Source organism: Lutjanus erythropterus, chromosome 15, assembly GCF_056507025.1.
Source record: "Lutjanus erythropterus isolate fLutEry1 chromosome 15, fLutEry1.hap2, whole genome shotgun sequence".
NCBI lineage: Eukaryota > Metazoa > Chordata > Actinopteri > Lutjaniformes > Lutjanidae > Lutjanus > Lutjanus erythropterus.
In genome coordinates this window covers 36,030,364-36,041,285 of record NC_139331.1, presented here as the reverse complement: position 1 = coordinate 36,041,285, position 10,922 = coordinate 36,030,364, and the positions used below count along the sequence as shown (strand labels likewise).

Genomic DNA, 10,922 nt, shown 5'->3' with positions numbered 1-10,922 from the left:
AAAGTGTGGCTCTTGTTAGCCAGTGTGCCCCTCTGGTTAGCCCAGCCCTACTAGTCAGTCCAAGTGCTGCTCTAGTTGGCATGGGTTCCTCCCGATTGGCCCAAGTGTCCCTCTGATGAGTCTGTACCTTCCTCCTTAGTCAGTGACCCACTGAACAGCCCAAGTGCCTTTGTAATTATCCAGTGTGCTCCTAAGTACTCTTGTAGTCAGCCCTCTTAGTTGGTCTAAGTGCCCTCATGTTCCCCTATATATATATATATATATATATATATATATATATATATATATATATATATATATATATATATATATATATATATATATGTGTGTATGTATGTATGTATGTTGGTCCAAGAACCCCCCAAATGCCAGTCCAGTCAGCCCAAGTGCTGCTCTAGTGCCTCTCTCATAAGCTTGTAACTTCCTAGTTAGTGCAAGTGTCCCTCAAGTGCCGCAGTAGTCTGATTGCCAGCAGTCAACCAGTCCACAAGTTAGCCAGTGTGTCCCCTAAGTGCCAACTTCCCAAAGAATGCATCTCTAGTTTGCCAGAGTGCCTGTATAATTGGCCCAAGTGTCCTACTAATCAGCCCAAGTGCCCTTCTGATGAGCCTGGACCTTCCTAGTTAGTCCAAGTGTCTCTTAAGTGCTGAAGTAGTCTGTTTGAGGGCCGCTGTAGTTGATCTGAGCAACTAGGTCAGGCCAACTACCATTCTAGTCAGTCCATGTGTCCCCTGAAGTCAACCTCTAGTCAGCTTAACTGCCCCTGAATGCCAAACTACCCAGTCCAACTGCAGATCTAGTTGATCACATTGGCGTTCTAGTTAGCCAGGGTGGCCCTCTGCTCAGTATATGCACCCAATTGATTGGCCCAAGTGCCCTTGTAGTTTAATCAATGTGTTCCCTAACTGAATCTCTAGTCAGCCCTTCCAGTTAGTGCCATAAAGTCAGTCAAGAAAACCCAATGTGCCAATCCAGTCAGTCCACGTGACCTTTTAGTTAATGCAGCTGCTCTCCAATCTGGTTTAAGCACTGCTGTAATAAATCAAAGTGCCCCTCTCAGCACCCTGAATGCCCCTTTATTTGGCTCATGCCCCCTTCTAGTTTTGTGTCGCTCAAAGCTCTGATTCTTAAAGTCAAGATTCTTGTGTCCTTGGTGCTATCTCATTAACCAGCCCATGAGTTTTGAGCTAAACCATTGTAATCAAAGATGTATCATCAACACTTCGGTTCTCAAGGAAAACCTACTATTTTTTGGTTCTAGCAGGGAACTAATTTGTGGCGTTTTGAACTAATTTATTAAGTCGTTCTGGTTTGCAAATCTGTATTTGAACCATTAGAGAATTTCAGACATGTTCCATGTTAGTGGAAGGAACCTATCAAGTGTAATTCAGGTCAGTCCAAGTGCCCTCAATTTACCCCTTGAGTCAATCACAGTTCATATCAAGTCATTCCAAGTCTCTGCTAGTCAGTTCACCCTGATGTGCTGATCTGCTTTATTTTTTACTCCTATGCCTTACAGAGCCTGTACAGATCCCCAATGTAATCAAACAAGACTCAAAAAAAACACACAGGTGTAAATTTTCAGTAGTTTTATTGAAAAATGCCTCTTCTGTTGTTCAGAAATAAATAAGAAAATAAGGCTGTGGAATTCACAATCTGCAGTTCCAACATGAAGCAGCAATACCATTTCCATAGTCTTGCATGCAGGTTTTGACTGCATTTGATACTGAGAAAAATGACAAGAATGACAACAACTATATTCTGGTTAAAACAAAATGAATTGTAACAAAAAAACATGTACTAAATATACACCACAGACATGCAATTCCACGTTTGTTAAAATTAGCTGTGACGGAATAAAGGAAAACTGATAAATATTAAGTCTAGAGATACAAAATGAAAGCTGTGTTTAACTGCCATAATGAAACTGAACCTCCTTAGAAGACAACACTGAATGATTATATTGAACATACTGGATGAACTGTGACAGATCTGACGTCCCGACACTGTGAACAAACATTTTCTTTCTTTTTCTTTAGCTTTGTTACAATGAGTGCACTGTTCAACACTGCTAGTTAATACAAACTCGATGCAAATATGTTACAAGCAAAAGACACAAGTGGAAAAAGAAATCTCACAGGTTTTTTTTTTCATGGATTCTTAACTTTTTTCTTCCATTTTTCAAAATCAGTCGCCCCTGAACTCCCTCCCTCCCTCCGTCCACACCCTTCACCTGCCACATAAATGAATATTCACATACGTTTTAAGGCATTTAAAGGTATTTTCCAATAAAGTCGAGGTGTCAAACCCCGTTTTGTTTGTGTATAATGTGCATAAATCCAACAACAAACACAGGTTGAACAAGGAAAAAAAGAAAAAGAAAACAGGGCTTGTCTTATGATGTTAGCCTATTGGCTGCCTTTCTTGATAGTGATCTCTTTCGACGCTGGTTTTGCGACACGTCCTCCTCCTCGGTGACTGGGACTACTTGGGCGTCGGGTTCAGATGGGTATCGGCCTGCTCGGAGATAGCGTTTGGGCCAATTGAGCGTTAGGTTGACAAATTTTCTCAGTTTGTCTCAGCATGCACAAAAACAATGGGATAAAAGTTGTTTTTTTTTCTGACTGCTCGCTAAAGCACTGTCACAGATGGTTAGTAAACAGCAGGGGCGTGTCCACAATGTCCTTGGGGATGTTTGAGGGAGATACAGCAGCTGTTACAGTACAATTTATTCCCATTTTTCACTCACTAGTTAAGCCTGTCACGATAAGTTCTTTTGTTGGATGATATATTGTCCCAGGAATTATTGTGACAAATTATATTATTGTCATTTTAACCCACTGATATTGCATAATAATGCTATTGAGGCAGAAATCTTTTTTTTCTGTTCATTTAGCGTTTAGATGCTGTGAAACAGTGAGAAAATGCCACTATTTATTCCAGCATGTTGGATAAAATGTTGGTAACAAACATGCATGTAAACACCTCAAATAATTTTTGCTGACCTCAAAAAGTCAATACCATAATTATTGTGATAGGCCTATGGTTAGTTTGTGAATGTCTGCTAAAACGGCAAGAAATGGCATTTTTTGATTGGAGCTTCTGATGGACTGAGACGAGCTGACAAACAAAGCTAATGCTTATGCACTTAATGTGTGTGTTGATTCAAACTAGAGGCAACTGAGGGAATTAGTTGATTGGCAGAAAATTTATCAGCAACAACTGATAATCAATTATTTGTCATTTGTTATTGCATGTATATTTTATAGACCAAACGATTAATCAGTAAATTATAAAAAATAATGAAAATAATCATTAGTTGCAGCCCTTGTTCCACTGTAGTGTGGTAATGTAAGTCACAAAAGAGCAAAGATGAAACTTTAAATTCTCGTCCTCTTAAGGCTCCTGTCATGGTGGAGCGATGGTACTGGACTACAGCTGCAATGATTAATCAGTTTATTATTTGACTTAAATTAATCACCAACTACTTTGATAACTGATAATCATTTTGAGTCATTTTGTTTACTGGTTTCTTTACATCTTTATGACAGTCTATTGAATATCTTTTGGTTGTGGATGACACAACATTTAATGACGTCACCTTGGGCTTCAGGAAACACTGATAAACATTTTTCACCATTTTCTGACAAGTTATGAATCAAACAGCTAATTAATCAAGAAAATCATCAGCTCAATCAATAATGAAAATAATTTGTAGCTGCAGCCCGAGAATAGACTAATGATTGGAGGAGGGACATTTTCTTTGATATGTGGACCTCAGAGAGCTCATTATCCTGACATCTCTTTACATATGGTTTTGTTTTTGCTGTGGCCTTCTTTGGAGGGAACAGAGTTGTTTTGTCTTTTTTTTTACTATTTTTTCTAGTAATTTACTGCCATCAAATAGATTGAATCAGTTAATTTATGACACTGTTATGCATGTACCCATTACTTGTATGGAGGCTGAAGTGATTTTCTGCTTGGTTGCAGTTAAATGATGCGTTGAAAGATTCAACTGAAGTCAACATCTTCTGTCACTTAATCTTATTTATAACCATACTTACTGTACGTCTCTTGTAGACTGCAAGAAGAAAAGAAAAAGTCCTAGGCATATAAGATTGTTTTTTCTTTTTTTAATTAACAAGAAAGTCAATGAACACTGTCTGTTTTTTCTGCAAGCCAAATTTAAGGCAGTACAATGAGACGAACTGAACTGAGGTCCTGAATGAGCACTTAGATCTTTTTTTAATAGCTTTGGTTCTTTCAGCATTGAGATTTTTAAACACGTGGTATCAAAAAAGTATTGAAACCTTACTGACCATATTGAGAACCTTACGAACTGTGAATTATCTCTGATCTAAACAGTCTATTATTAGGGCTGGGTATCATTCAGAAAATTTCAGTATTGGCACCGGTAGTTATACCAGTTCCTGAATACTTTTCTCTGTATCAATCTAATAATATCCATTTTAATAAAATGAAAATTACATTACACATTATGGTACAAATCTTTAGTTTCATTTTCAGCTCCTTTTTTTCACACTTTTCACACGGTTTCATAACATAAAATTATAGATCTGTTTACCTTAGTGTTGTTAAACCTAAGGTGTCTGGTTCAGGTTTTTTTGTTCTTTGTTTCAGCACATTGGCACTTTTCCACTCCAAGCAGTTTTACAACATACAAAATAAACTTGGAGATTTAATCCTAAGGCTTTGAAATTTGGCATTAAATGATCAGGCATTTTTCAATACCATAAAAATATTTAAGTTTGATACCCAGCCCCTTTATATTATTTATCTTACTCCCTGTCACTTGTCTTTGTCAGGATCAAATGTTGCTCTCTATGACCTGAATTTTGACAACTAAACATTGCAGCAAAGTTTTTTTTTTTCAAAACTAATGAGATGCTGTGTAGCAGTTACTGGTGCAACAGGCTGCAGGTTATCATGATAACTTACAAGTTATACAGTACAGTCATACAGTACAAATCAGCATTAAATCCCATAATATATCAGATCAGAATAATATTTTAAAAGCTGGAGTTTTTTTGAATTATTGATGCCACAAGAAAGTTAGAAAGAAAAAGAAAATATCTTTAACTTGCAGGAGCGCACTTAAACTTTGATCAACCAATTAGCTGTCAGATTTAGTGGGATGGCAGGCGACCCAAGGCTCCGTTGAACACGCCCCCGGTAAACATTTCAGTGCTTTTCCCTTGTCGTTGATGTTAGAAGTTCAGGTGTTAGTCCAATTTTAGTCATCTGTCAAGAATTATGAACACACTGTCATTTCTCCGCAACTCATTCATGTACAAAATAAAACAACAAAATATTTCTACATAAAAGTCAAGTTCTTCTACCACCAGCCTGGTTAAACTTCTTTGGGTTGCATTGTTAGTATTTTATAACATACAGATACAGTATAAGCTGGTGTGGGGAGAAATGTAAAATAAAACTAAACCAGGAAAAACTGGATGCTTTGTTTTTTGTACATGAAGTGGCGAATCTAAACCTCTGGGGTCACATGTGCAGGAGTGATTCAGTCTGGCCCTGAGCAGTTTAAAACAGCTACAAACACATGGGCAGGAAAATAAAAATTATCATAAAAAAAAGAGGCGTTTCTGTTGGCATTCAGCAAGCAGCAGGTTGTTGTTTGCAAGGCACAAGCTTTAAAACTACAGATGTTAAAAACTAAATTTAGTGGACTTGATTCAGACATCATTTACAAGGCACAAATTAGTTTATTTACACATGTCACCTCGAGAGAGAAATGCTGTTAACAGAGTTGCTGCTGCTGTTGTTGCTGGTGATGCTGTGGCAGTTGTTTCTCTGTTACAGATCCACCTTTGTTAGTATTTGTTTTGGTTGTTTGTTGTTGTTGTTGTTTGGTGCATGCTCCTCCACTGAACACAACGTTTCTTTGTTTGGTCTTTGGCTTCAAGATGCAAACAGGCCACTAAACAGGTTGGTGCCATCACCGCTGCTGCTGGTGGGGTTTTGTTCTACTGGCTGTGAGTCGATGTTAGTACTGGTTTCCCTCTTTGTTGTTGTGTTGTTTTTTCAGCAAAGTTTGTTAATGGTTTCCTCTGGCGGTTATCCTTTAAACAGCTCTAGAGCGTGTGAGCAAGTGTTTCAGTTACAGGACTTTGAGTTTTGTTTGTTCAGGAAGTCAGTGAAAGCAGCACAGGCGGCATAGAAAGTCTACTATGGTGAACCTGGAACAGGCCAAAGAGGATGAAGGTGTCAGTTAAGTCAAAGCAGGAGACAGCGAAAAAAAACAACTTCTGAGTTTCTCTAATGATTAGTGACTATAAGTTTCAAGACTGTAGGTTTCATACATGCATTAATCCTCATGAAAAAACAGTCCAACATTTTGGGTAAATCCTTGTTTGGTGTGTGAAGGCCCCTACACACTGTGTGATTTGAGTTTATACCAGACTACCCACTCTGATTATGATGCCCAGAGGACACAGGCCAACAACAATATTGTAGGCACACATAGATGTATACACACAGATACCACATTGTTTTCCTACAGTGTCTAAGGGCCTTGAACCAGTCAGATGAAAGGCTGGAGATCAGCCCATCTGTGTGTGTCCAGCACAGAGATGAGTCCAGCATGTAGTTAGCAAACCAGTGAGAAAACTTGAGAATGATGCAGCATATCTTTATGGTCATGTTTAGAAGGAAACCCTAGATTTACAATGTTACAACACTGAGGTTAAAATCTAAGAAGGCGTAGGGACAGATCCGGTTTGAGTTAAAATGATCACTTATAAGAGCTGGAGCAGATCTGGGGTTCCCTTCTAGAAAATGACCCACTTTTAGTGCATGTTTAGACTATTTTAGCACAAGGACTGGAAGGAGGTGGAAACTGCTAGCTTAGCTCTAGTCAGAGGACAATGTAGACTATATGTTATAGCTTATTCAGTATACAGAAGTGGAAATAGTTATTGGGAATTTCAACAGAAAACATTTTTCTTTGTGTTACATTTCATTGATGAAAATAAACATGTCTACAACCCCATTTTTGATTTATCAAAAGAAGCTCAGTTTGCACTATTAATAGTTGTTTAATCAGAAGCAGCTACTCAAGAACTTTACCTTGATAAAACACAGTCTGAATTGGCCAAAATCTAATTTGATATCAAAAGTCAACAAATGCATTTTAACAGCACAGAGTTTCCATATTTTGCCACCATATTTTTGATGGAGTTAGGTTAGCAGTTTTCCCCTGCATCTAGTCTTTGTGCTAAGCTAGGCTAAACCCATCCTGGACCTGCTATCTCTGTCCTAGACCCATATGACTCAGGAGACATAAAATAGGCTTATCTCTCAAAATGTTGGAGTGTTCCTTTCATTTCGTTTCATCCCAAACTGAAAATACCCACCAGCTGTTTATTATTAGACATGTTTAACAGTTACACATGTTATTTTATACTCATTTAACACCAGGCTACTGCAGCCTGTGCAGCTCTTGATGCGTACCTACGTATCCTTGCCCGTTGTAAGGAATACCAACACACTGAGAAGAGTCACAGTATCCAGGAGGTCCAGGAGGTCCGCGGACTCCGGCGTATCCTGGACGTCCGGGGGGGCCACGAGGTCCAGCAGAGCCTGGAGGGCCTGTGGATCCTGTCCTGCTTTCTCCTGGTGGACCTGGTGGAAAAACACAGAGCCTTGTTTAGATCAAACTCACAGGGATGCAGGAATTAAAATAGCATTCAGTGATGAGTGAGAACTTGATTATTGATTTGTTCCATCAGAGAATCTCTTTATTGATTTGAGAATGGTTGTTGATATAGCAGCTTTTAACAACTGAGGCAGAATGCACTGGTGGGATCCATAGCAACAGCTCATGAAGGCATGGGCTACTTCTCAGTGAGCAGGACAAGTAACGTCCAGGGCAAAGAGTGGCAACATCTCCTCCAAGAGGAAGTGTGGAGGATGCAGCAGGATGGTGGGGATGGGACTGCAAGGAAAATGGACTAAATGGGAATGGTCACCTGGTCCAACCACTGGTAAGCAGGATTTATCGCTTCGGGTTCTTAGTCTAAGCTGTCTATGATGCCCTACGTACCATGGTGCAAAAGTGAAACACCTTCCTGTCCTTGTTGTTCATGAAGAGGATCCTTGGAACACTCCTTAGCAGCTGATCAAAAGACCTTGGAAATGATTGATAATGTTTCTCAGAGACTGAGAGAAGAGGCCCCACCTACAGCATCAGGCAAAGTCTGGTCGCCTCACCACTGCCACCAACTGGTTGAAGCCATGTTGATGTAAGCCAGGTTGAGAACTCCCAAGGATCCTCTTCCAGTTGCCTGATATGCTCATCGAATCACCACCACCAAGCAAGTGACCACGCTGGAACTCGCAGTGCTCGAATGGACGAGGCCAGTGAGAGGAAGTGCACCAGGAGCTTGTTCAAGAGTGCTGAAGGCGAGGCTGGTGAACTTGTTGTCATACTGTGGAGGTGGTCTGCTGAGGATCTAAAAGGTGTTCAAAGTGTTTGTGGTACTGAACATCAAAGGGGAGTGAAAGAAAAGGGTCATCAGATGTGCAACTGAGGCTGCAGGGAAACCTCTAGATCCATGGGCGAATACTGCTGGGATGTAAGCTGGGGTCTGCTCGACCTTGACAGGATTGCTTGGGTGAGGGCGTCTGATGTCGAGAGATCTGAAAAACCTGATGACCTCAGGTACCATTACTGATAATGTGTCTCAGGGCATCTAGGATTTGTCTTTCATCAGACCTTGCGCTATCGTTTTAATTAAGCAAAGGCAAAACCTAAACCTAAAAGGTTTATTAGCCTTCAACTATTCTAATCTAAAATAAAGTATAAATAACTTGCACAGTCTTAGCTGAATGGGGGGCTAAAAAATATTTTACTAGAGCTTCAAGCAAAAATGCTTCTAGCTTGTAAGGATTTGCTGCTTTTCTTTAATGTGATATTAGACTAAAAGATTTTAATATTTTTGACAGTTGATTGGACAAAAAAGACATTTGATATCATGACATTAGCTTTTCGTACAACCATCATTTCCTAAAGCCAATGTTGTAGCCCTGAATAGAGTGCTGCAGGAATGAGTCCTAAAACCTGGGAGTGAGTTTTTGCTGCTCTAGTTCCCTTGTCCTGAAGTCAGTGAGTTTTTGGTTATATGCCTGAAATAAGGTCTGTGGTTAACACAAGCTGGAGAGAGTTTAACGTTTTGTTCTACAATCACAAAATATTTAAGTAAATGCACAACTTGTGAATTGACACTTTAAAGTGTCTTAAAAAGACAGTTGCTAACAAGTGGCTAAATGAGACCACAGAAGTTGTCATGGATGTTAAACGTCATCACTAGTCATTCAGTGACGTTAGATGATGTTGAAGTCATGTGACTTTGATTGAGATCGTTCATAGCCTACTGTTAGCTTGTTATTCTGGTGATTGCATTTATGCTTAAAAAAAATCATAAAAGTTGTGTGTGTTTGTGATTACATTGCTGAACAGAACATGTTGTATCATAAACTTTTGTTGGCCATAAATTTTATTTCCTGCACTTATCTAAAATCCAATGGAAAAATCTCATCAGCTTTTTCTCATGGGACTTTCTGGTTGGTTTACAAAAATAAGTAATAAGTAAATAAAATATTTACAGTATGATCTTGCAACAGGTAGACATGGTGCTGGAGCTTTGATCTACATTTGCCAGATAGAATAAAAAAATGATGTATTCTGATGCACATACAGTTTACAGTCTGTTATGTTGACATTTTATCAGGTTTGTCAGTGTTTAATGAAGCCAGTTTGCTGTAAAAGATGATGATTCTCAGAAACACTGAGATGACTCCATGTGTCGGCATGTTTTTATGATCATTCCACAACAGTTTTTGTTATTTCTGGTTAATTTAGAAAAAAAAGTTTTGTTTTATAAGTTTTATTATATTCTTATAAAACTTGCCAAAGGAAAAAAACCCCGGGAGGTGTTTTGTGATCTCTGAACCAAATTGTGGTTCAGTGTCATCGTGTTCAAATTCCAGCTGGAAACATAATAAATTTCTTAAAAACTGCTGCTGACAGTCTCGGGCACAACATTTGGAACATCGAAATGAAAGCAACTAAATTATGAGAGGGAAAAAAGAAAGAGGCAGGATCTACTGATCCTTTTTCCCTCTCTGCGTTATGTCTAGACACGGACAAAGCCGGCTTGGAAACGCTCCCTGACGGTCTGTCTCCTCCTCGCCGTCCTCAGCATGTGTTGTGAATGAGCGTCTTCCACCATGACTCACTGCTGTCCACTTCCTCCTTTTCCAGGACCCGCTCTCCTCCACTCCGGCTCACACAGTTTCCACAACTTGACCTTGTTTGCTTCAGAAAACCCTTTTTTTTTTCTTCCGTCTGGATTGTCCCACAGTTTGTGAGGCTGTAGTTGGGGTGCTGGATTACAGTGGGACTGAATGGACGTGTGATTAGTGGAGCTGCTTGAGGCTCCGGGCAGGATGACATCATGATTGTGTGGTTGTTGTTTGAGCTGATTTTTGCAGACAAGCTGCAGCTTCAGACATTTTTATGGAAGAAGTGACATCCTAAAGTTCATTAGGCTGCGTTCACCCCGCAAACCTGAGTGCTCAATTTAGATACACTGCTTGGATACACTTTCTTTTGTTTGGCTGTTCATGTTATTGTCTAAATGTGGTCCTATCAGATTACAGTGCGAACTGGTCACAGTCCTGAACTGACCCACATGTACACAACAAACAGTTTCATTTATGAGTCGATGTGTAGAAGAAGCCAGCAAATTTATACGCAGATGATGACGAGGACAAGGAGAAAGGGAGCCACTTAATTACAATGCAGAGCCATGGCTGTTACTTCTGTACGGAGTGTGGATGTGAAGTCAGAGACCCGAGTCTTGGGATCTTGATGTCAGGACGTC

The 10,922-nt window shown here is 39.6% G+C and overlaps 1 protein-coding gene across 1 annotated transcript in view; it reads right to left on the bottom strand.

The window, feature by feature from the left end:
- Positions 1-1,574: 1,574 nt before the first annotated feature.
- The window catches only part of col12a1b (collagen, type XII, alpha 1b), a 193,266-nt gene continuing 183,918 nt past the window's right edge, over positions 1,575-10,922 (bottom strand). Inside the window, exons 76-77 of the mRNA XM_084737671.1 lie at positions 7,489-7,659; positions 1,575-2,517 (exon numbers count right to left, since the gene is read on the bottom strand). Of these exons, the coding sequence (XP_084593797.1) occupies positions 2,396-2,517; positions 7,489-7,659 (293 nt within the window). The 3' untranslated portion in view covers positions 1,575-2,395. The remainder of the gene's footprint in view (positions 2,518-7,488; positions 7,660-10,922) is intronic.